Source organism: Madurella fahalii (genome assembly GCF_045866475.1).
Source record: "Madurella fahalii IFM 68171 DNA, scaffold_2, whole genome shotgun sequence".
Classification (NCBI taxonomy): Eukaryota; Fungi; Ascomycota; class Sordariomycetes; order Sordariales; genus Madurella; species Madurella fahalii.
Genome location: NW_027263972.1, coordinates 2,886,663 through 2,910,569, shown reverse-complemented (window position 1 = coordinate 2,910,569; position 23,907 = coordinate 2,886,663). Strand labels below are relative to the sequence as shown.

Genomic DNA, 23,907 nt, shown 5'->3' with positions numbered 1-23,907 from the left:
TGCGGAATGTGCGTCCTTGAGACTTCGGAGGAGGGACGAAGGAGTGCAATGCGACAGCGATGGGTGTGGCTCTAGTTACGCCTATCAGGCAGCCAGAACACGGAGACGCCAAAGAGAGAGCCGATGCAGCATCGGAATGCAAAAGTCGCTTGTAATGGTATAAGGAAATGGGATTCGGGAATGCCTGCACGGGGGTCAAACCGATCTCGCCACTCGACGGGGACTTGGCGCAGCGGATCCTCGCAAACTTGTGGACCAATCAACTCTAGGCGGTGACATATCCCCACCAGCTGCTGTTCCCAGCTTGTGTATACAAAAACCCGTCTCAGGAACCATGGTTTCCTCAAGGAGTGAACCCTCCGACATGAGTTCTACGCCGGCTCTTATCGGACGGGCACTCCGTTCCCTGAATGTTACCCAGTCGGCGATGATGTCTTCATACCAACCCAGCGAACCCAGCGAACCCACAACGACGGCGGCACCAACACCGCCATGGTACGCCGCCTACCCGGGCCCCAGAAGCTCTGAGCCTAAATGCATAACGCGTGAGGAGGTACTGGCTATGCTCAAGACTCAACTTACGGACAAAACTCCGAAGAGCGCGAGGGATTTTGTTCTGGTGGATCTCCGTCGCACCGATCATCAGGTACGGCTTATCTTTCCGCCACCTGCCTCTGGTAGGTATTCGTCGCTGTCACCGATATCCTAACATTTCCCATCATCATCAAAAGGGTGGCACCATTCGCGGGTCCATTAACCTGCCGGCCCAGAGCCTGCACCCAACCATCCCAACGCTCTATTCTGTTCTAAGAGCATCAAGCGTGCGAAAAATCATCTGGTACTGCTGTATGTGCGCCTTTCGTCTTCTCAAACTTAGTACCATATCCACGTTATTTATACTGATGGAGTGCTGGCAGCTTCGTCACGCGGCCGGGGAACCCGTGCCGCCGGCTGGTTTGCCGACTATATCTCCGACCAGGGCGACAGTGAGATGCAAAGCTTAGTCCTGGTGGGCGGCATCAAGGGATGGGCAACCGCCGGCCCGGAATATACGCAGTGGATGGACGAGTATGACGAGCCTGTGTGGTTGAAGGAATGAACCGCCTTTGCAACCGACACAAGTCTTAATCCAGATGAAGAAAACAGGGGCAGTAACCTGGGTTCTGAGATAATGCGGTTGATGAGAATGAGCCCCGCCAATCTAGGGAGGCCAAAAACTGTAGTAGACGAGGAGAAGGTGTAGTTCCTTTCTTACAAGAGGCTATCTGGTATGGTCTCCGATGTACAGCGTCATTCTCCCGGCTGGGCAGCAAGGGGATGAGGTCGTTGTGGCCCAAGTGGTGTAGAGTGTGGGTCTCCAGACGACGCCTTCAGAATAATTAAAGGCTTTGGATACTATTCCCTGTTGTGAAGATAATGGGTTCTTGCGTTAGATATCATGACCCTTCTCTTAATACTGCTGTGACAGCATTGTGTTTTTATTATCGTTTAGCAAAATATATTAGATAGTTAGTTCATTTTACCTATTTCCAACACCAGTTGAGGAAACTAAGATAAGGGGTTCAAATCTGGACCAAGAGCCCTAGAACAGAACATAGGGATAACAAGAGATTTGGTGATACTGTAGCCACTTCGCTAGGCACTTCCAAATACAAGTGACGCCGCCTAGCGGCGAGGTAATTTTACTCTCCCTACTTCAAAACACAAGCAACATCTTCATTATGCCGTAATAGTATTCGTAAACATCCATCTGCGCGTAGACAAAGAAATGTTTGAACAAAATCGTCGTCCGGTCCATTGCCGTGCATTGCAAATCGATAATGGAGACGTCATGACATGAGAACTACTGCTAAGATGCGGACGAGGGTAGTGCTGCGGTCCCGGCTGAATTCCAGTTTGATAGTAGTACTCGTAAGAACCGGGAACCTCGTATGGTCCCCTCTCGGCTGATAGCTGGTGCGCAGCTGGGTAGTTCGGCGAAAGCTCTGACAGTGGTAAAACCTGCGGTTGTTGTTGTTGATGTTGCTGTGGTCCCCAAGCCGCCTGAGTCCAGGGCATTTGTCGCGGTGTCGCATTATTTGCGTCGGTAGGCTTCACGCCCGCGCCGGCTCCCGTTCCTTCCAGCTCCGGCGTTCCTTCATACGGCTCACGCGGCTTCTCTGGCTTATCGATCGTGTTGGTCGTCCGCTTCTTGGCAGCGTATCGCTGACCCAGGAAGAAGGCAAGCAGGATGAGGGCAACGCCACCGACCGAGCCCACGGCTGCGCCAACGATAACAGGCGTATTCGAACCGTCGCTCCCGGTACTGGAACTCGGTGAATCCGACTCCTCGGAAGTACCGCTTCGCGTGTCACCCGTAGTTCGGGTAGGGGTGGACGTGCTTGGTGTTGAGCTCTCTGGGCTAGATGATCTTTGGGTCGGGTTGGACGTGCTAGTCGGTGTTGAGCTACCTGAGCTAGATGATCTCACCACCGAGCCCGGCGCAGCGGTGATACCGCTGGGAAGCTCGACATACACGGTTCGCGCCTCAGGAGGCAGGCCGATTTGTTCGGGGCAGCCTATGAACGAAAGAGATGGCGAGGCCGATGGCGACGCCGCGAATATGGTGATCGTGGCGCATGAGCGGTCACTTGCGGCACCGTTAACATCAGTCTCTGCCTCAGAGCCGCCTCAACTTACCACCCGAAACTGACGGCGACACTGGCGGTCCGGGTATCAGCACTCGCGATGTAGATACCTGTAGCCGATGTCCCATTGCAGGCCTGGCCTTGATAGTAATTCGTTGTCATGGTGCCAGAATTGCCTCTGTCATCCGTTTCCACACACACGCCGATGCTTCCCACGCTGCTCCAGCGTTCCGACGCTGTGGTCATGACTTCGCATGAGGCTATGAGTGCTTCTGCGTGGTAGATTTAGCATCGCTGAAAGTCGAACAGAAGAAAGCGCCATGGTTACCCGTCTCGCCTGAGGCTACATAATAACCTATCTGTTCATCTCCATTCACTGCTACCAGAAAGCTGAGCAGCAGCAGCATCACTAGCTGCAATGCCACGAAGGGCGGGAGCTGAGGTTTCCTGACCATGACAATGAATGCCGATCCGAATTGTCGATAACTTCGCGAGATTATGCGAAAGCATACTCTGCGGTTGGCAAAGGTAAGGTAGGAAAGAAGATTCTCGAGGCAAGGCAAGCTTAGCACCCCTTCAGCGGCCAGGCCAGACGGCACAGTGCAGCGCTATACCAGATTGAGAAGCGCACCATTCTCAGCCTGTACGACCCCAGAACTAGGCCTTGTTTATACCTCAGGTACCTTTACCCAAGCCCAGCCCACCTTAACCCGAGCTCCGGGTTGCCCCAGGTATCACTTAGAGGCATCTTAGCTTAAACTAGTAGGAGCTCAGCTCTAGAAACGGAAATGGATTTGGTGTGCTTGAGTTCGGCCTCAGTGTATTGTCGTATCATTTGGTACTGAGCAATGACTCTTCAGCTGGATTCGAAAGATGTGTGGCGGTAATTAATGCAGGCACACGGAAAGCGGCATGCTGGCAGCTCGTGGTGGTACCGGCAAACCTACTATGTAAGGTCAGGTACCTTATGTGGTGTACAAAATGAAAGCACAAGTCACACAACACAGGTCTTGCGATTTCCTTTCCATTTTGTGGCCGATTCAACCTTGATTAGGCCTCAACGCGACAATGTCTAGCAATCAATCCCGAACAAAATTGCAACAACAGGGGTATATGTACCCTTGACCGTAGCGGCTGCTGCACCTTAGCTGACGGGGCTCGTTTGTTTCACGGGGTAACTTTGTGCCGACCTGTAGCTCTCTATTTCCATCCGATCTCGTTATCTTATTTTGTGTATCCCTATTTTCAGCCGCAGAGCCCTGATCCAGTGCCTTTCTCCGCGACTCGGCACCCAGGTTACGCAAGGTGCGTGGTCTGCAAGAAGTTCTGTCACTGATTCCAACCAGCGGTATTTTGTACCCGAGTAATCATTCATTCTCAACTAGCCCACCCAACCCCCTCGCTCACTCAACCCCTCACTCACCAACATACGAAATACCCACCCCTCCGTCCTATCTCTTCCAGTCAGCAACGCTCCCCCTACCCACTAGCCCACCCCCTTCTTTATTCCTACACACCCTCCCCTTATCGGGGCCCAACCCGCTCCCAGAAGCCACTACAGCCGCCGTCGCCGTCTTTCTCGCCAAATCCGGCCGCCCACTACCGGACATCGATGCGGCGCGATAGAAAAGGGAAGGCATACCTTCCTCTGGAGCGCAGCCAACCTGTCCGCGTCGACCCGACCGGGCCGAAAGATGGGGGTTCCGGCCAGATGGGTGAGTGGCAATGCAAAACTTGGACGTCTGACGACACAGCGGCTGGTGATGGATCGTCGAAACGTCGGTATGGACTGAGGTTCGGCCCGGGGTTGCTCTTCGGTAAAGGTGTTTGTTGGAGGGGGTAGAGATGGAGGGCTTCCTGGATTGAGGCAAGTCCCAATTGGGATGGGTGCGAGCTGGGGAAGTGTACCCGGTGGGGAGGGGAATGAAGGGGATGGGGAGGGAGGGGTACGGATCTTGCCCAGCTTGAGGGCTTCCTTCTCTTTGTCTGGGTTGCCTAGACAGACTGGGACATATGCTGTTATCTCCACCACGCTGGGTATACCGTATGTCTCCGGCTGGTGGTGGCACCGTGGCAAAGGTCAGCAGCATCACCCGCCAGAGGGTCTCGTACTGCGGTATGAGCAGGCCGACGACTTCAGCAGGGGGCATCAGCGTCGGTTCGGCGCCAGGTGGTCAAGTTGAGCAGCTGCGATAGGTGGATGCTGTGGGGGATGCAGCGCCTCGAACGCCTGGGTTGCTACCTTAGGTCCCAGATCCAAACGAAAATGCAATCCCGGACAAACGGTCGAGCGCAATTCGAACGCTTCAACAACTGTGGGGGAAATCTCCCCATCTTCGCATGTGGTGCAAGCGAAGCTTGACTCGGAACTCGGTCGGGGATGTGAAGGGGCCGCCGATGTTGCTAGCGTATCCGACATGTCACCGATGGGCCTGGCATCCGATTGGTTACGTTTGCTATTTTGTTTCCAGGGTCAAACGGCGGCAGTCCAAACATCAAGCACTATGATGGACTGCAGAAAACGAAGCGATCAAGTTCCGTCTAAACCTCTAACCGCCTCGTATATCTAACGATTAACCCCGACATCCGGCAACTCGTATCTTGGTGGTTGAATGCCGTATAGCTCATGGCTTGGCGGTTCCGATGGCATCTCCACCTTGTGTACATATTGGAATGGAGGTGCGGCCGGCAATTGCCTTTGCTGCTGGTACAAGGCTGCCTCTAACATCTTGTTCTTCTTGTTCAACTTCCACAACATATAGGCTACGGGCCGCGACGAGCAAGGCGCCAACCGCTGCACCGACACCGATGCCTGCTTGCGCACCCGTAGATAAGCCTGGAGACTCGGCGGATTCTGGTTGTTGGCTCCCTCCCGACTCCCCCGATGATCCCTCCGATGAAGTATCCGCCGGCGACGTGCCGCTTGCGCTGGTAGAGACCTCTGTTGGTGTCGATTCCGATGTCGTTAAGGAGATAGAGCTGGTCGAGGCGGTCGGGGTCGTCGAGATGCTGCGAACCGATGTTGACAAAGGTGTTACGACGGAGTACGATCCAGTCCCTTGAGCAACCCACTCGGCCCACGTAAATGGCGGGTCGGGCCCAAATTCCAACCGGGCAATTTCTGAACCACAGCAGTCCTCGCCTGGAGTAGTGATCTGGCAACACCAAGAATCGGTACCAGTCAGGTTCGCGCAAGATGTCAATCTAGACCCCTGGTTCAACGGTTCTATAGGGGAGGATTAGTGCATGCAAATCAGGCCATTTGAACCTCGTTACACTCGCCGTAACAGAAGCCCGGGCAGTCGGGCGAACCCCAGCTTTGATCCGTACATGATCCTCGACTAATATGACCATCCAATCCTACGCAGAGTTTGTTGGAGAGGCAGGCGGCACCGAAGGGCGGGGCGCCGCAACACACGCTGTGCTCAGCCTCGGGGTCACAAGGCTGGTCGTTTAGTACCACGTCACCATTTGGATAATAACAGCGACGTGATTGGGCAAGACATAGCTGAGCTATGTATGCGTGGGTGAATAATAAAGAAAGCTTCTTCATGTCGGACGGTCAAAATACCCAAGGATAGGGCTACTCGCCGGCGAGCTAACTAATTAATGCAAAAAAGAAGAGGAATGGTTACACCCCCCAAACTACAAATGGAGGATTATCAGCCTCAAAAAGAACCCCTGCATGACCACGGGCTGTTGCACTGACACGGGGAAACGTCGCCCTTGAAGTCAAGCGGAATTTTACGGCTCTGCCATTGGGACATTTCGAGATCCCATGCTGTCGCCTTGCGGCGCAGAGTCACAAAGTGGTTTAGAAAACTTGAAATTAAAAATGGCGTAGCCAATCATGAAACCGACAACAGTTGCCCCTTGCAAGCCGTGGGGGCAGAAAATGAGAATACACGCGGCACGAACCGTTTTTGGTTCTAAGTTGCAAGTTGACCCCCTGTTCGCTTAGCTTCTCCTTCCTTGGTACGGCGGGCGTGATTATTTCGAAACCGCTGGTAGGCAATTTCACTATCGTTCTCTATCGAACCTCGAGCTAAAAACCATCCCCGGAATGCCGGAAAGAAGAGAAGTGATGGCTAGAGCAGCGCTGATCCGGATCTCGGCCGGGGGAGACCGAGGGCTCATCAGAAAGTAGCTACATGGACGAGACACGTAATTGATGATGATGGCGGCGAGCGGTGGCAGCTCTCGCTAGATTTCAGGCCGCAGCGTTCTTTCTTAACCGTCCAGCCGATCTTTCTCTCTAATTCTGCGGCGCTGTCAACCTGGACGGGAATAAGAACACACTGTGCCGTGATAAATCCGGAAGGGCTAGAGTCCAGGTCAATGGGCGGTGGGGAGGCGAGATGGTCGAGAAGGTCACCCTTGCTTTGACGTTCACATCAATCTGCTTCTCAAGGTCTCAGCAGGCCATTTTTTATTTTTGAAATATACACGTGTAGAAGCACATTTTTCCTTCCTTTTCATCCCAACTGATCTCGCTTAACATTTCCTTGGAACACAAGCCCTCCGCCCACTCATCGTTACAATACCTGGAATAACACCTCGCTGGAGTCTACCTATCACATAATACAGGGGTTACAAAACTTTACTCCTCACTATATCAGCTTCCTAAACTTGACTATTTGCTCTCTAGGATGAAAGCTTCAATCACAAGCTATGATGTTTGTTAACTCAGTTGCCTCCAACAACGGGAATACCGCCTGCCCGCATGGCTCAGTGGTAGAGCGTGTCACTAGTAATAAGTTTGAAAATGACAAGGTCGTCAGTTCGATTCTGGCTGTGGGCACAGACTTTAATTTTTATCTCCAACTTTACCATTTTGTTACTTGTCTTGGGTTGTTTACCTCAACGGTAGACCTGATCACGGTATACGATTACGTCGGACGCCCGGATTTTGTTGCTTTTATTGTTTTGGAAACATGCAATGGTGAAAGCCGATTAATCACATAATTATTGTGTTGGAAAACGGTCGGCGAATGGATAATAGGAGGTTATAATTAATTACGAAACTTAATACTCTCTGCATCCATTGCTTCATTGGCACACATCCAGGTATCCATGTTATTGTGGTTGCCCCCATTTAATCTGAAATCGTTATATGTAGTAAGCCCCGCCTCCCGATCCACCGCCGTAGTTGTACAGCGAAGTGTGCCGATTTCCAAAACTTGAACTCATTCTGTATACCTATCTCCATTTCACTGGATTGCGGCCGGGACTGTGTTTCGTTAGCTTCAAATTAAGCTTAATCCCTCGGTTCTCGGCGAATCCTTTCATTTCGAACCCTGTCCGGTGGCCGCAACTCGGACGAAAAAGAATGCAACCCGTGGAGCCAATGGAAAGACCCTGAAACGTTGTGTCATCCGCCAACCAACCTGCGGCTCAAGTCGCATTTCATGCGCCTTGCACGACCTCCTGACTAACACAGCTCTTCGGATCCTATTCAAGTCGCGGAAGCCTCCTCCCGTCGAATCCAACCAGTTGGTGGGACGCACGTGATAGACCCTGTCATAAACGACCCCGCAGCAACACAGGACACGATGGTGATTCCCGAGACGCTCCCAATCGGTGCCATCGATGACGGCAAGACCCTCCGCGACGTGTACGCCTCAGACCAGGCCATGTACCCCGTCCCGCTGCCGTACGAGCGCTTGCAGAGCTGGGTGGCTGCGTGTCCCGAGCTGTCGATCTGCTTTCGGGATACCACGGCGTGTGATGCCACGTGGACGGCGTGCGGTCTCATTATCGTGCTGCCGCTACGGCGAATCTACTGGGAGAAGTTGCTTGATGGGCGATTGAAGGAAGTGGATGTTGACGCCGGGAGTATGTTCCCGGATTGGCATTCGCGTGACGGCAGTGGGGGTGAGCTGGAAGAAGTAGAGGTAGGCCTGCATGTCTATCATGTTGAGCGGGGTTCCACAGAGGGATGGGAGCCGTCTCGCGCTACGCCGGAAGGCCCGGGATCCAGAAGAAAGGGTTTTGCGGAGTTTGCGCTGGAAGAAGTAGTGCGACGCGTGAAGAATTCTAGGTGGAGAATTGTCGGGATGTCAGGTATGCGGCTGTGCCCGACAATGAGGCTGATTCCCTGAGAAAGCATGTGCTGACCCATGCTGTGATTTGTTAATTACCGTGACATGCAGCTCTTACCGCCACTCCAGCAGGAAAGAGGACGTTCGAGAAGATGGGTTTCATCTCGACGGGATATAGAGAGTTATTCGTCGCCGAAAATAAAGCCAGGGCAGATGCCTCTGAGAAAGGCAATGCGCAGGTAGAAATGATCTGCCTTAATCCTGGTGATGACCGGGAAATTGCAAGTGCTGCTGCCGGGCGCACAGTTATCTCAATGTCCGAGATGGCAGTCAAATTCGTTGGAATCCGTTAGGGTCTGGGTGGTCCATGATGAGGTTATGGCGTATCTACGGTAAATTAGGGTATATTTGTCCATTAGCTTTCGCCTATTATTACCAGCACAGTGGCAATGGATGGCGGGTATTGAATCAAAATCCACGTGTCCAGGTTCTACGGATCTTGTTTTGATGCACCAAATTTCTAGGAGAATGTAGCGTACCACTTCCAAATGATCCAGAAAACCACAAGCACGAACCCCCAAACGTTAATGAATCTAAGACAAAAGGGCAATGCGGCAAGTCGCATTCTGCAAAGCAAAAAGCAGAGCGCACCAGACTACACAGCAGTTACATCTGGACGGGAGCCTTGCACACCTCGGCCAAAAGGTCCTACCCGGAATCGAACCGGGGTTGCCGGAATATTCTGGTGAATCAGAATCCGGAGTGATAACAGCTACACTATAGAACCTTGGCGATTTGTTTCGGGTTGCAAGGCAGCTGCGGGAATTCAGTCCAAGTCTGGTCCACAAGCCGGACAGACTCGTGCTCCACTGTGAAAGCTTTCCTTCGCCGGCTCCACCGTACAATGGCATGTTCCGTACTGAATAAGCTCACTCGATGTTTCTGGCACGCGGATGAAAGGCCAGAGACTCCAGAGGATCAGCTGGTGCATGTACCGGGAATACATGGAAGAGCTTGGGGCAGAGGCGGAGGGCGCCATGTCCGGGATGCAGGTGACATGTCGGCCTAGACAAATAAGGGGGCGGGAGGAGCAAAATCAGAACCCAGGCTAAACTTGGGGTTACGACAATACTTTTACTCTATCTGTCACGGTGGTGCCAGTGGGCGCAACTAACGCGTGGAGCGTTTCGATGAGGCAGCGCACGACGTATTCACCTTTTCTGTCGACTATGATGATTGCAGTGTTGAAGAGCTTGGCGTCTACCGTATGCGTAATCCGGTTGAAGAGGCTCTCGAGTGCGTTTCTGTCGCGCTCGACCTTCCGGAGCTTCATGTCGTACGTGTTCATATTCATACTGTACCACATCTCGATCTCCCTGTCGGTACGCGCCACGGGGGCTACTGGTCTGCTACCCCGCTCGCTCTCCGAGGGCAGTTGCTACTGTTGCAGTTCTGTCTCGTATCTGTCGCGTCGCTCTTCCATGATGGCCTGCTCGCAGAGCTCGCGGGAGGGCGTCCGAGGCGCTGCGCAAAACTCCTTTTCTCTGTCGGGAGCGCTGAGATCAATCGCTTCCCAGATTCCGAGGCGATGGGCAGCTTACTTGAGGAACGTGTACTGTACCACAGTGGCCAGTCAGCCCCGCGGTGTAGTGGAACGTGTGTTGGGTCAATGAGATTATGAGAGTGGGCATCGGGATTTCCCAATCTGAGTCCCAGACAATGATGACCATTTGTGAGCTTGTGGGAGTTGCGAAGGAGTCGTGGTAGTTACGGAGGAAAGGTAGAAAGAAAATTGAACCTGCTGACGCGGTTTGTAGCTGCAGGCGAAGCAAGCTGATTAGAGCGCCGGGCTCATAACTGTCACGTGTGCGGGGAGCTTGTCAGAGGCTGTTGCTTGTTAAATTGAGATCTGAAGAGTCTCCATACTGCCGTAGCAAAAAGGAAGAGGTCTTCGAAATAGAGAAGTGGCTGGCGGAGGTCACGTGCCAGGAGCGGACGAGCGGCGAGCTCCCCAAGTGCACTCTGTCAGCTCTCATCTAAGACTGCAGGGGACCCGTCCTAACCAAACGCAGAAGCACGGTCCCTTCTGCCTTAGCGTATTCTTTCAATGGCAAATCATGAAGAAAACCACCATTGAAGCCGAGGCGTGCCTTACTGCTGTGGAGCTTGCCTTGTTTGATTGTAATTGCCGCTCTTTGCGACGTGTCAGACGGGTAGTTGCGATGGAGTCGGGCTGGCCCCAGGTTGGAACTGCAAGGGGGCCCGCAGGGGCTGTGTGGGCTGTCGCAAGGGCGGCGACCGGTGCTCAGCGTCATTGGCTCCAGATGAGGGAGGCTTCGGTTCTCCTGCCTCGGGTTGAAGCGCAATGTTGTAATTCACCTTTGGCAAGATTCCGGTCCCGAGTCTGTGGCGCCCAATAGCTCCAATCTATGACTGACATTGCCGGAGTCGATCGCTTCCTCCTGCTGCTGGTGGCAGCTCGAAATCGCCAGGTCGATCGAGCGAAAGCCGATCCGCCAAAATCATTGCCACCACCAATACATCTGGCCTTCCCGTCTTTAGCTAGGCATCTGCTGATCGTGAGTTTATTCCCGGTTAAACTCAAGAGCAAAGGACACATCGAGTCGAGCACTCGAGCTCTCAGCTTGGACCAATCATCGAACGACAGAGGAGTCGACGGACATCACGGTAGAACTGCAACGGGAGAAGACTTCTCCTTGTGTAACTCGCTGCTGATCTTGTTTGGCTAGGTGCAAGCGGCTGGCCTGGATCTGCATGAGAAGCAGACAAAGCTCGGGTTGTAATGTGATGGGAGCTGTTCAATTCGCCGAGATGTTTTGGCAGAATGGCTGACTGTTTGCCTGGTGCGGGCCACTAGAGCCCGCCGGGCTGTCTGCACCCACCCGGGTCTATTGCACGCTGATGCAGCTTCCCGTGTTTTTATGGAAATACGATAGCAGCTGCCAGCGCAGTTTCGGAATGCTGCACCTGCCACTTCTGTGTCGGAATGTGATATGAGAGGACGCGGTCCGCATAATTAGCTGCAATTTGACGGTGCTAATACAGGGAACCTGAGGCTGACGGACGCTCTTGTGTGGGAACTTCGACCAAGGTACCCTACCTTGAACTTCAGATGACGGGACTTGGAGGGGTATCTGCACGGATCCGTAGTATGTTTCCACGGCACTGGCAGCAACCTGGAACCTGGGCTGAATTCTCCGTTGGTGGAGGTCAAAGCACCGCAGTGCCCAGTCTTCCTGGCCCTGGGGAAGCTGCCCGCAGGCTTCCATTAGTCACATTGAGATTCGTGCTAGCACGTCCCACCCCCTGCGTCGTAATTATCGTGTTGAAGTCAGTGGCACTGTTCATTGCTGCCACATCCGTCACTTGTTGTCTGCTCAGATGCGCCACAACCGAGCACTCATCATATTGAAGATCGGCTGCACACGCAATAGGGCCGACGGCTCCTCCGGGCGCCGCAGTGCCTGAATGGCCAGCTGTATCCGTACGCTGGCATCTGATCTTCCGTGTTTGTGGTTTCATGGCCACTTAGCTCAGGCGCCCGGAATAGGAAAGCGTGATGACGATGAGGGAATGCCGGCAGCGCCACTGGCCGTCAAATTCACCCGTGGGCCATACATGCCTGGCTAGCAGGCTGGAAAAGAGCAGAGTCAGGGCTGTGGTGCATGCATCTGCCGTTTAGTGGGAAATACCAGGTCGAAGTATCAAGTAGGAAGAGATGGCCTATATAAAGGCCTCTCCCTTCGTCATCAAGACTCGAATCCATCTCCACCATCAGTACCATCCAGCACTTCCAACGCAACCCAACCCAACCCCAAAACTCACGCAAACACCTTTCAGCTTTTTCCAAAAGCAAAACCCCCAACTACCAAGATGCAGCTCACCACCGTCGTCTCAGTTCTGGCTGTTGCCATGACCGCTGCTGCCGCCCCCACGGGCGGCGACACCACCACCACCGTCAACTACTGCTCCAACCAGCAGACTCAGTACTGCTGCAACAGTCTCCTTTCCTGCACCTCAGTCGATGTGCTCGCCGAGCTGCTCGGGGGTAGCGCGAACTGCCAGGGCGAGTCTTACTGCTGTGAGAACAATGGCAACCAGGTAAGACGCCTTCTCCTCGTTTCCCTCCCTTGGACGCGTGTGAAGCTGACAAGCGAACCTTGTAGTATGGCATCATCAACCTCGACCTCCTCAACTGCAACCGGATCCTTTCTTGAAGCAGGGAAACATCTTAGGTAGTCAGCAGTTTGGTGTTGCTAGGAGACTGCCAATCAACCACAGCCTGGCAGCACAGTTTGAGCGGCGGAAATAACTGTGATTTGGAAGCTGAAGGCATTTGTTCTGGCGGCCTTCACAGGAACAGGTCTTGCTTTCTTCGTGTAATCGGTTTTGCTCCCCCAGCTCTGGGGGCGGACCGCGCACACTCATTTTTCTGATAATTAGCAACAGCCCGGGTAATATATTAGCTCTTCCGGTGACTTCAATGTTCCCTGATTTGCTGCTTTGCTTGGTCGAGTTCATGTTGGGCCGCTGAACAGGAGTCGGGCAGCAGTCAGAGGTAAGCAGCAAACCCCGGTCTCCTGCCACGAAGTTCTCCCGTATGTAACTTCGCCTACTAAAGAGCCAGCACGCACCGACTTGTTCGGAGCTATTCATAGCCTAGTTAAATGGGAGAGTCCGGTTCACGCCACTGCTCCTCAGCAAGTAGAGCTGGTGATGCCTGGTCCAAGACCTGGGTGAAAAAGCGTTGGCGCACCAATCGGAAACCCCCTTCAGCCAAGGTCGCCATTTGTACCGCTAATGCGATTTCCCACCCGGCATTGTGCAGGACACTGTTCGGCCACTCACAAGCTCGACATAAACGCATCTCGAACGGGTTGCCTTTCGCCCGCACGGTCCATTAAACAATGCCGCTTGCAGCTAGGCATTGTTCCTCCTACAGCAGACCCTGCGGATATTAAATTCAGGGCAATAACTACCTGGGTTGCAATTTGCAAACACCACCACCACCACCAGCATTTTCTACCTTCCTGCGGGCATGAACGAAAATGTCTAGGCCCTTCAACCAAAGAACGAATGGCCGAGCCCGAGGAGGGACCGCACAAATTAGATCGGAGGAACAGTCTAATGTTAATAGCATTTGTGATTGAGTTACCTTAGGGATGTTGAATTACAACGTTGGCAATGGTGGTGGTGGTAATGGTGATGGTGGGCCGGACATTGTTAGCGGGAGAGGGAAAGAGTGAAGAGAGAGGGATCGGGATCCTAAGTTATCCGTGGATGTTGGCACGAATTCGTGGGCGTTTAGATCACTCGACACAATTAAGCTCATTTGGTTTTATTGTGGTTTTCTATCTGCGGGGGGTTTGGCGACCTCCTAAGACATGTAGCTATTTAAATTTGACCAGGCTCCTTTCCATAGTGAACCCGTCACGCAGCTTGCCAGAGCTGTGAGCATCGCCCACTCCAAGCACCTTTGGAGCCGCTGTAGCCTCGCGATGACCGGGGTTTGCCGCCCTGCAGCATCCCACCAAAAAGATGGCAGATGTATCTCGACCATGTTGACATCGTCCCGGACGCATGTTAGTGCGCCCTGACTGTTGTTGTAGAACTGTATCCGCTGCTGCCAAAGCTTCGTCTGGTTTTACTTGACGACCGATTTGTCGACCTCTGTGTCACCATTGGTGCTGATGCCATTGGCTCTGCAACTCAATTCCATGTCCGTGATAAAGCCGTTCTCTGCTAACCAGTGTTCCGTCGCCCATGGCCTATGTTGAAAGCCACCAACTTCTAGCTGACGGGAGAGATCTTGTTTTCCTTTAACCCTTCGCTGGGCGACCGGGGACGTGGCATCATAAATGTGCCGGACACAGCTGCAGTATACGTCCCGGAGTTTCTCCTGTTCGACTGGGTTCCTCAACTTCTTTGTCTCCACGTCGTATACATATCCGTCTCCAAGTCCACGTGCTAGTAGCACAAGTGGTGCCGGCTTATTGTCTCTGTCGGACAGGCAAGCTAGCAGGCCGCCATGCGTCTCGTAGGCTGGCACAATACTCACTGACTCCCAGTCAATGATGCCGATGAGCTTGAAGGTTTTGGGATCGACGAGCAGATTATGCTCTGAGAGGTCGTCGTGCCAGAGTACTCCGACGTCTTCTGGGCCGTTCTCGGGCGAGACTAGGTGCGGAGCGAGATCTTCTAATCGGCGTAAAATTGTGTCGATGCGAACCCAGTTTTTCTCCAGCTCACGATCGTTATCGCAGTAGTATTCCTCGGTTGGATCAACGGAGAGATTCTGAACCCGCTGCCTTAACAAATCTAGACGAGCATCGACCCACTCTCTCGCGGTCTGGAAAGGCCCGCGAGAGGCATTCAAGTGGACACGCTTGTCAAAGAAGAATTCCTGGGTTACTATGCGGCTGATGACAAAGCCACTGTTGGGCTTAATGCCAATATCGATTGTATCGGCGTCGCCTGTGGGGTTGTTCAATGAGGGTTCTTGCGGGAACAGTTTACCAGCAACGTCGGCAAAGTAGATGTTGCCCAGCGTGCTAAACCGCAGCGCAAGGAGCTCATTCACATATTCAGCCAGATCGACGAAAAGCTTAGCGTTAGCATCGTAAGGCATGCGTCCCCAGACGCTCCGGAGGGAGACGCCCGGGAGCATCTCCATGAGAATCCATTCATGCCCAAGCTCGTTATTGTCGCTCGATGAGAAAGCGAAGACGCGAGGAACGGGTATTGATGTGTGCCTTCGGACGTATGTCATCGTGGCCACCTCGCTCTCGGTTTTAAATACGGGGTCAACAGGAATTGCGACTCGGAAAAGGTATACCCTAGCCGAGGAAGGATCGACGATGCGGTAGAGGCGATGGAAGGTGCCTGCGGCGAAATACGTAATCTCAGCGTCGGCAAACTCGGGGAAGTGCGCTGCGAGGAGGCTGCGAATAACGGGTATCCAGGCAGTGTGGTCGGCCTCGCCCGCCCAGTACCGCTCCAGGTAGCCCTCGTCTTCGGCATTTCGCCAGTACCGGTGGAGATTTTTGATCGTTTCGGGATCCGGTTGAGCGATCTGGGACACGCGGATCGGGCATCCGGAGTAATTAAGACTCATGTCCATAACGTCAATGAGGAACAATGGTTCCCGCGAGCGGCGGGAAAGTATTCGTAGTCAAAGGAGGAGGAAGAAGGAGAATTGCGTATCGAGAAGGAGGTGCACCGCAGTGAGAGTCGATCGTGCTTGCCTTGGCGTGTTGCAATTGACAGAAGGGAAATCGATACTTTTAGTACCTTCTTACGCGTGGTAGCACGGTGTTTTGTACGAAGATGTATACACGAGGCAGATGAGAAAGGCCGTGTTCTTTCAGTAACACACTGAGCGTTGGCAGGCTGGTCGCTGGATCAGGGTAACAGAACAACGTACAAACACGGGACTGCTGCACAGAAACCAATCAAAGTATTTGACGACACAATCTTTTATTGTGGCAATCCTTGAGGGCCGTTGTATTGTCACACCCATGGCCGCGTTGTGCTGCACGGTATAATAGCTGGCTTGCTCCTTGGTCGGAATCCTAGGTAAGGTAATTATATGTTAATCGAACCTTAGAGTTCTCTGGCACTCCATCAGCATTGCCAAAGGAGTTATTATCACAACACCCTGGAACTAATCAACGGATTTAATCCGGCAAGAACTGCTATTAATTAGATCACGAGCCAAAACCAACCACTATCCGCATCACCCACGCCACCATATCCGTTGTCCATTGCGTTGTAATTTCATCTTTCAATCCATGTTGCTACGAACCTACTGCAGTAAACACCCACGGAACCCGCCGGGATTACCATGACGTTCTTTCAAGAGCTATAGGAAGGTCTATCCGGCCGATAATTATGTACACTCTATATTTTCCGCCCCCTTGCATGTTGATTATTCAGAGCTGGTTACCAATTGAACCATTACCCGCCAACCTCGTGGAGCCTACGCTCTCCCAAAGAGACCTTGAGGTGTGATTGCCTTGGTTCCTAGCACCGTAACACCACCAGCAAAACACATCACACCGCTAAAGATAGACGCCTGAAGGAACCCCCCATAAGTCGCCACCAGGACCCCATTGACTGGCGGCCCAATCAACGAGGCAATGGAACCAATTGCCATACCCATACCCATATACGTCCCAAGTTCCCTCGGGTCATCGGTACACGTCGATATAGCGGCCGACACGCCCGAGACAATCGTACCCGACGTAAACCCAAACGCCACCGAATAAACAATCAACCCTGCCTTGTTCACTGCGCTGTTCATGCAGAAGACCACAACCCCCGTGGCCAACGCCCCAAGGCCGAAAACGTTCAAGCGCCCGTATTTGTCCGCCAAAATCCCTGGCACGATCCGTCCAAACGTCGACGCCCCGTTCACAATCGCCAACAGGTACGACGCGAGTGTAGTATCTACCCCGCGCGTGACCGCATACGAGGGGAGGAAGAACAGCGGGGTGAACATTCCAGCCATGGCGCAGAAGAGGGAGAAAATCAGTAGCAAATACCGAGGCCTCTTGAAGGCGCTGCCAATGAAGAAGTCTGTCTCGCGGGGTGGGAGCCTAGCCGTCACGGTGAAGCAGGACAGAGCCAGAAGTGGGGCCACAACAAAGCCTATGATCCTGACGGACCAGCCAAAGCCGAGCGGGGAGTCGTTGAGCATCTTAGAGAGTGCGATGGGGAAGACGATGCCCCCGATCGAGGAGCCAGAAATGACGACGCCGAGGGCCGCGGCGCGCCGCTTGTCAAAGTACTGCGAGACAGCCGCGATGGCGGGGAGTTGCAGCATGGCCATGGCGATGCCGGTCACGACGCCCTGCACGAGCATGAAGTGCCAGTAGGCACTACAGATGCTGATGAGCATGAGGGAGAAGACGTAAAGCACGGCTCCTGGGCGGACAACCTGTTCTTGCGGTTAGTCATACTGCTCACAGTGTTTTGGCAGCGGAAGGTGCTCCAACACAAGGGGATATGCACTTACCCAGACTCCGTACCGATCAAACAGCGGTCCAGCAATTGCGCCGGCGGCAAACTGAATGAATGCAGAAAGCGAGCCAATCCAGGCGATAGCGTCCGGCGTCCAGTCGCGCAACTGGTTGGCCATGTAGTATTCTTGGAAGACGCCGAAGGAGTTGAGGAAGCCGAGGCATGAGAAGAAGATGCTGGCCGCGCCAGCTACGACGAACCATGCGCGGAGGCCGCCATCGGGTGCCGGACTGAGAATATTGAGGTTGACACTATCTGGTTTAGCCGATTCTGAGTTGGCTTCTGTTGGTGAATGTGAGGCTTTCTCGCTGGTCTCGCCTGGGAAGGGCTCATGGGGGGCTAGAGCTGACATGGTGGGTGGTATGGCAGAGCTCAATACACCAACCGTTAAATATGAGTAGGGATATGGGACTGGTGGTAAGTGTAGAATACGCTGAACACTCGTTAGATACTATCAACTAAGTGTGGACTCTGCAGGTCGTTTCGAGGTCAGATGTTGAAGAGAAACCCGACAAAACGGTAGGTGGACGCTAAAGAGCGTATGGGCCATTTTTATACAGCCGATTGACGGGAGCCTAATTAGATCTCAAGAAGAAAAGAGAACACAGAGATATTACCTTACTCCTTCGGACTTGTGCACTCCGTCTTGGATCAGTCAGCCGCTCGGTCATATCGAGTCTCGGGGATAAAGTTGTGTTAAGCCGGACTCGGACTCGGACTCGGCATATTTGACCAATAGCAACTGCGTACGCTGTCGCGGACGTCGCGCACTATAGCGGAAAAGCCGACTTCATGCTTTTTGTTTTGTTAATACACAACAAACTTGCTCATCTCCCAATCCGTTGACAAGAACGTGTTAGTTAACAAATCTGAGCGATCGCGCGTGATCCGACGCCGAGAATTATTCATGATGGAGCCAGAACGTCGACGCAGAAGGCCAGCCGTGTATGTCGGGAACTCGGCGTTGTCTTTCCTCGCGCCTTCGGCTAACACCCGGCTCAAACAGCTCCTGCGTGTTGTGCAGAAGACGCAAGATCAGATGCGATCAAAATACGCCGTGCGGGAACTGTACAAAATCCAAGAATTCCACTTGTATCTACAGAGACCTGCCTGCCCGGCCTCAACCGCAGCAGCGCCTCGCCCCCAAAACTGACTCTAACGTCAGCCCCCTGACGCCCATTAGCTTAACTTCGGCGCCCCCTTCCCAGCAGGTAGCAACCGGCTTAGCCACAGTTGACCATCAATTAGCCGGTGGATATATTCGGTCCACCGAGGGCCAGACTGTATCGTCAATACAGGTAGGACAAGGTTCCACCGCCTCAAGCTTGGCTCATTCTCCCATCTCCACTGCGACCAAGGGCTCCCGAGTCGAGACTAGGACGGTGGATATAGCTGGAACGTTTTACTTCCATGCCGAGCAACGTTCGGCCAATCAGCCCCAAGCCGTAACGCGCAGCGTCACCCACAAGACACGCCTCTTTGGGCAGAGCCACTGGGTCAATGGCGTGACACTTGTAAGCCTATCCATGATTCACACCAAGCGGGCCATGCCTTTGACGACGCCATCAGATCCAGGACATATTTGACATCTTAGAGCCTCATCTGCGTGACGAGACGACCAAAGCCTTCACCTCACAGAATCGCGCCAAAGCCATCGGCAAGGCCATCAAATCCCGTCGGTCTCCTCCCTGGCCTTGCCCGCCAAGCCCGGAACTTCCTGCAAAAGACCTCGCCGATGCGCTAGTCGAGTGCTATCTACGCACGAGCGAGAGTATCTACCGGGTCCTTCATGTCCCCACCTTTATGCGTGATTACGAGGCTGTTTGGGACCCAGCCAACAACCCCGACCCTGCTTTTCTCGTCCAGCTCAAACTGGTTCTTGCCATCGGCGCCCCGATTTACGATTCGACCTTCAGTCTGCGCCCCTTGGCCCTGAGATGGGTGTACGAAGCGCAAACATGGCTCTCAGCTCCAGAGTTCAAGTCACGACTAGGCCTCCCATCCCTCCAGACCAACCTCCTGCATCTCCTCGCGCGCGAGGCAGCCGGCGTAGGCGAGGACATGGTGTGGTCATTTGTGGGGTCGACCCTCCGCACAGCCATGTACATGGGTTTGCACCGAGACCCAGAAGGCCTCGGGCCTAAGACTATCTCGCCGCTGACAGCTGAGATGCGCCGCCGGCTATGGAACACCGTCCTCGAGATCGTACTCCAATCAAGCCTCAACTCAGGCGGCTCTCCGCTGATCGGCCTAGATGACTTTGACACCGAACCGCCAGGCAATTTTGACGACGATCAGTTCACCTCACCAGATGACCATCCTTCCCCGAAACCACCCGGCCACTTCACCCAAACAACCGTTGCAATCGCCCTGCGCGCTATGTTCCCCCAGCGGCTGGCCATCGCCAAATACCTTAACGACCTCTCCTCCCGAAGCACTTACCAGGACACGCTCAAACTAGACACGGATTTCCGCGCCGCGTACAAGATTCTCAGCAGGACCTTACAAGCCGCCGCCGCCGTCGCGGGCCATCCGCAGCGGCCGTCCAACTTTGAGCTCCGCTACCTAGACCTGCTCCTCCGGCGGTACCTCCTGGCGCTACACCTGCCCTTCTTCGGCCCGTCGCTCAGCGACGCGGCCTTTGCCTTCTCGCGCAAGGCGACGGTGGACTCGGCGCTCAAGATGTGGCGGGCTGCGTTTCCGGCGCCGCTCTCCGCCGCCCCTCCCGACGGCGACGACAACGGCCCCACGGGCGACCTCCTGGCCCGTCTGGCCACCTGCGGGTCGGGCTTCTTCCGCACCGTGGGCGTGCAGGCGTTCGTGGCGGTCGCGGTCGAGCTCAAGACGCTGCTGCGCGAGGACGAAGGGAGCCTCAGCGGGGCGCCCAACGAGCCGCGCCCGGACCTGCTCGCCGTCGTGGAGGAGGTCAAGGCCTGGGCTTGGAGGGCCCTGCTGGCCGGCGAGACCAACGCGAAGGGCTACATGGTCGCGTGCATGGTGGGCGCGCAGGTGGAAGGGATGCGGAGGGGCTTGGGCGAGGGGGAGACTGCGCGGCTGCTGATTAGGGAGGTTGAGGAATCCGGAGAGAGGAGTGCGGTTTTGTTGGAGGAAATGTTGAGCAGCCAGGTGGGGGCGGAGGGTGTGGCGGGGGAGCTGGTGCCGGAGTTGGGAGTGGAAGATTGGGGTTATATGGTGAGTAGATTGTCCTGGTGATCGGTTTCTTACGAAGGGTCACTGACTGGTTTTATTCTAGGTGTCGGATGCTTTGTTTGATGCGAGCGGGCCGGAGCCATTGGGTTGGATGTTCCAGTGAGCGGACATTTTCCTTAGGGTTACGGCACCGCCATCGTATGGCTCATAGCTTTTAGAGCACGAAGAGCTTTGCATATGAGTCTGGGAAATAATTGACGTTGATATTCCGCTACCTCGCTGTGAGAAGAAGACCACCTATTTCTTCGAATATTCGTTTTCAATTTTCTTGAGTCCGTTTTAAGTTCCATACCAGAGGCTTTTCCTCGTCAGCATAACGTGCCGATAGCATTCTGGTTTCCGATTCTAAGGTTCCTCAATGACGCAAGAAAGTATAAATGATAACGTTAGCGTATCTCCATCTATTCCCAATATGCTAGGAACCAGTATCTAACCCGGCCAAAACTTTCCTCAACCTCAACACCCTTGCCAGCAAGACGATCTAGAAACGCGTAGACCTGGGGATTCATCAAGTCGACGACGAGTGGATTCCCCGAGAGAGTTTGCGCGTACAGGGAAACCGTTATATGGGAGGGAGAATCAAGAATCCTCCTGGGAACCGCGTGGACGTTCACAAGGAAAGTTCCGTCGACAGAATACTCGGCAAGCAAGTCACTGATGAGGACCTCGCAGTCAGCGACGTGGGTGCCATGGGCATACATGGCTGAGTTCTGAGTGGTATTTTAGTGGAGTAGGAGTGGTGTTTGCGTGAAGACGTGAGACTTTCGTGGCCTGGATGTGTTAAGGTAGGATGTCGTGACGAACCTTAGCATATATTCTTGGAAAACTTGGATACAGCGAGGGCGATCTGGGCGTATTTATATCGCAAGACCCTGCAACCGTTTGTTGTACAAGATATTTCGGGGCCAGTTGGTAACTAGCACGAAATGCCGTGACGACGTACAGAGGGCAGAACGGCTAAGGTCCCTCAAGGTTTGTGCAGATGTGTTTACCACCAGCCTGGCTCTTCACTCTCAATTTCGATACATGGCTGCGACTTGGACACTACTATTCGTATCCCACCTCTCCATCCCGAGCATACTCAACTCTCCCAGCGATGCATGAGCCCAACAAAGTAATCCCAATACTGGCACAACGGACCCACATTCCACCCGCACAATGTCGTTCTCAACCCGTCGACATCCAGGATCCATGGCAGATAATTACTCTCCCAGTCTCCGAGACTGCCACGTCGGGAGCACTCCCACCGGGCTTTGCACAACTCCCAATAAGCAGGGTACCATCCCGCCTGCTCCCAACCAAGTACCGAGACGAGCCTAGGATTCTGCCCAATCGAGACGATGATATTTCGCGGGTGGAGGCTGCCGTGCGTAAACATGATTGGGACGTCGTCCGGAAAGATATGGTGCGGCGTATAGCGGACTTGCCCTGCGCCCGCGCCGGGTTGTCCGCTCTCCGAAAGCGCGACCGCCATCGAGACAAAGTAATCATGGAACGCCGCCACCGAGGGGAACGGCCCCAGCCTCGTACCAGTCGCCACTGCGCACTTTCGAAACACTTGATCCGCCAACGGGCCATTGTCAACGCTCCCTTACAGAGTCTCAGTCAGTATGCATGCGCAACCTCCTCACCCACAACCTCGGACGGTATGCAGTAATCAACAAGGACCTGCAGTTTGAACTTACCAACGAACCCCACCGTCCCACCCTGCCTCAGGCGCCTCCACCCTCCCACAACAACCTCCCTCAACTGCGCGGCCACTCCCACCTTCTCCGCCTCACTCATCAGCCCCCATCTCTCCTCCAGCGTCACCACCCCGCCCTCAGCCGCCGGCAGACCCATGTACACAAACCTCTCCCCCACCGCACCACCCACGGGCCCGCCCTCCCCATCCCTCCGCCACCCAAACACCTCTGGCACAGGCAACCGCTCCCCGGTGTGGTTCTCGAGCGCCCGCTTCAGCAACAACAGCCCCTTCGCCTCGGCGGGCGCGACGACCGTTTCCGGGCCGTACTTGACCAGCAAGCCCAGCGAGGGGAAGGGGACGAGCTTCGCTTCGACGGCTGCCCCGGGGCATGGCAGCGATGACGGTGATTGCCCTGCTGCTGGGAGGCTGATGCCGAGCGCGGCGGCTTGCAGCCGGACTTCTGCAGGCGAGGGGAGGGCCCATGTGGGGTTGTCGCGGCGGAAGAAGGACGAGTGGGCGAAGATGACGTTATCGCCTGGCGGGAAGATGGGATTGACGGGGATGGGTTCGGGTTCATTCTTGTTGTCGTTGCTGCTGCCGCTGTTGTTGTTGGTGGTGGTGGTGATGGAGGCTGATGTTGAGGGAGCCGGCGGATTCGGAGTTCCAGTTGAAGTTTCGGTCGTGATAATGGGTGGGGTTTTGGGATTGGGCGAGGGAGAAGACGGGGTGAGGGTTAGGTTGGCGAAGGAGTGGTAAATGGATTGGAATGGGTCGGGTTCATTGTTGGAGGGGACAAAAGGGTGTGGGGGTTGGTGGTTGTGAGGGGGGTGGGCAAGCATCTTTCTTGTCGGTTGGATGGTAGAAGGAGGTTTGTATTTTTAATGGGGAGGATTGGGTGGTAGGAAGGAGAGAAAGGAAAGGTACCTTGAGGTAATGTTCATGGGGAGGGTTGATGGGTCGTGGCCTTTGTTACGCTAGCGTGGTGCCCAATGAGTTGGGCAACGGGGCGCTAGTCGCTGGTTAAGATAATGACTTGTGGTTGGTCGTCCGCTGTCCATAGCTGTTTGCCATCACCCAAACCCGAAAGCTGACCACCACAAGCTCCTACTTGGAGCGGAGCGGGGCTCCAGGGTTCAAACGATGCAGACAAATCGAGGAAGCTGTAGGTAGGTAACGAAGATAAATCGGCACGAATCTCCCAAAGGCATTTAGAACTGCCGTCCACCATAGTCTATGTGTCGGATTCACAACCGCTTCTCAGATCTATGTAAGGTAATTAGCTGCTCTTGGGTCATTGTAC

The 23,907-nt window shown here is 54.2% G+C and overlaps 7 protein-coding genes and 2 non-coding genes across 9 annotated transcripts; 5 read left to right on the top strand and 4 right to left on the bottom strand.

The window, feature by feature from the left end:
• Nucleotides 1-364: 364 nt before the first annotated feature.
• On the top strand, nt 365-1,099 carry MFIFM68171_03608 (uncharacterized protein; the record flags this gene model as incomplete). The annotated part of the gene is made up of 3 exons (XM_071059029.1): nt 365-646; nt 732-846; nt 918-1,099. The coding sequence occupies 3 exons, from the start codon at nt 365-367 to the stop codon at nt 1,097-1,099; spliced, it is 579 nt and encodes a 192-aa protein (XP_070915130.1).
• A 6,245-nt stretch (nt 1,100-7,344) lies between these two features.
• Nucleotides 7,345-7,428, top strand: MFIFM68171_t65. The gene is given in 2 exon segments: nt 7,345-7,380; nt 7,393-7,428. It is a non-coding gene; the product is annotated as a tRNA-Thr (tRNA).
• A 751-nt stretch (nt 7,429-8,179) lies between these two features.
• MFIFM68171_03607 (uncharacterized protein) lies at nt 8,180-9,021 on the top strand (the record flags this gene model as incomplete). The annotated part of the gene is made up of 2 exons (XM_071059028.1): nt 8,180-8,690; nt 8,780-9,021. 2 exons carry the CDS (start codon nt 8,180-8,182, stop codon nt 9,019-9,021), a joined length of 753 nt encoding a protein of 250 aa, XP_070915129.1.
• A 350-nt stretch (nt 9,022-9,371) lies between these two features.
• Nucleotides 9,372-9,455, bottom strand: MFIFM68171_t37. Its single transcript is given in 2 exon segments — nt 9,372-9,406; nt 9,419-9,455. It is a non-coding gene; the product is annotated as a tRNA-Gln (tRNA).
• A 3,107-nt stretch (nt 9,456-12,562) lies between these two features.
• On the top strand, nt 12,563-12,906 carry MFIFM68171_03606 (uncharacterized protein; the record flags this gene model as incomplete). The annotated part of the gene is made up of 2 exons (XM_071059027.1): nt 12,563-12,790; nt 12,856-12,906. 2 exons carry the CDS (start codon nt 12,563-12,565, stop codon nt 12,904-12,906), a joined length of 279 nt encoding a protein of 92 aa, XP_070915128.1.
• Nucleotides 12,907-14,333: 1,427 nt separating this feature from the next.
• MFIFM68171_03605 (uncharacterized protein) lies at nt 14,334-15,809 on the bottom strand (the record flags this gene model as incomplete). Its single annotated transcript, XM_071059026.1, has 1 exon — nt 14,334-15,809. The coding sequence occupies one exon, from the start codon at nt 15,807-15,809 to the stop codon at nt 14,334-14,336; it is 1,476 nt and encodes a 491-aa protein (XP_070915127.1).
• Nucleotides 15,810-16,667: 858 nt separating this feature from the next.
• Nucleotides 16,668-18,062, bottom strand: MFIFM68171_03604 (uncharacterized protein; the record flags this gene model as incomplete). Its single annotated transcript, XM_071059025.1, has 2 exons — nt 16,668-17,627; nt 17,706-18,062. 2 exons carry the CDS (start codon nt 18,060-18,062, stop codon nt 16,668-16,670), a joined length of 1,317 nt encoding a protein of 438 aa, XP_070915126.1.
• Nucleotides 18,063-18,620: 558 nt separating this feature from the next.
• MFIFM68171_03603 (uncharacterized protein) lies at nt 18,621-21,023 on the top strand (the record flags this gene model as incomplete). The annotated part of the gene is made up of 4 exons (XM_071059024.1): nt 18,621-18,655; nt 18,717-19,224; nt 19,280-20,902; nt 20,964-21,023. 4 exons carry the CDS (start codon nt 18,621-18,623, stop codon nt 21,021-21,023), a joined length of 2,226 nt encoding a protein of 741 aa, XP_070915125.1.
• Nucleotides 21,024-22,001: 978 nt separating this feature from the next.
• Nucleotides 22,002-23,446, bottom strand: MFIFM68171_03602 (uncharacterized protein; the record flags this gene model as incomplete). Its single annotated transcript, XM_071059023.1, has 2 exons — nt 22,002-22,510; nt 22,606-23,446. The coding sequence occupies 2 exons, from the start codon at nt 23,444-23,446 to the stop codon at nt 22,002-22,004; spliced, it is 1,350 nt and encodes a 449-aa protein (XP_070915124.1).
• Between the last annotated feature and the right edge of the window lie 461 nt (nt 23,447-23,907).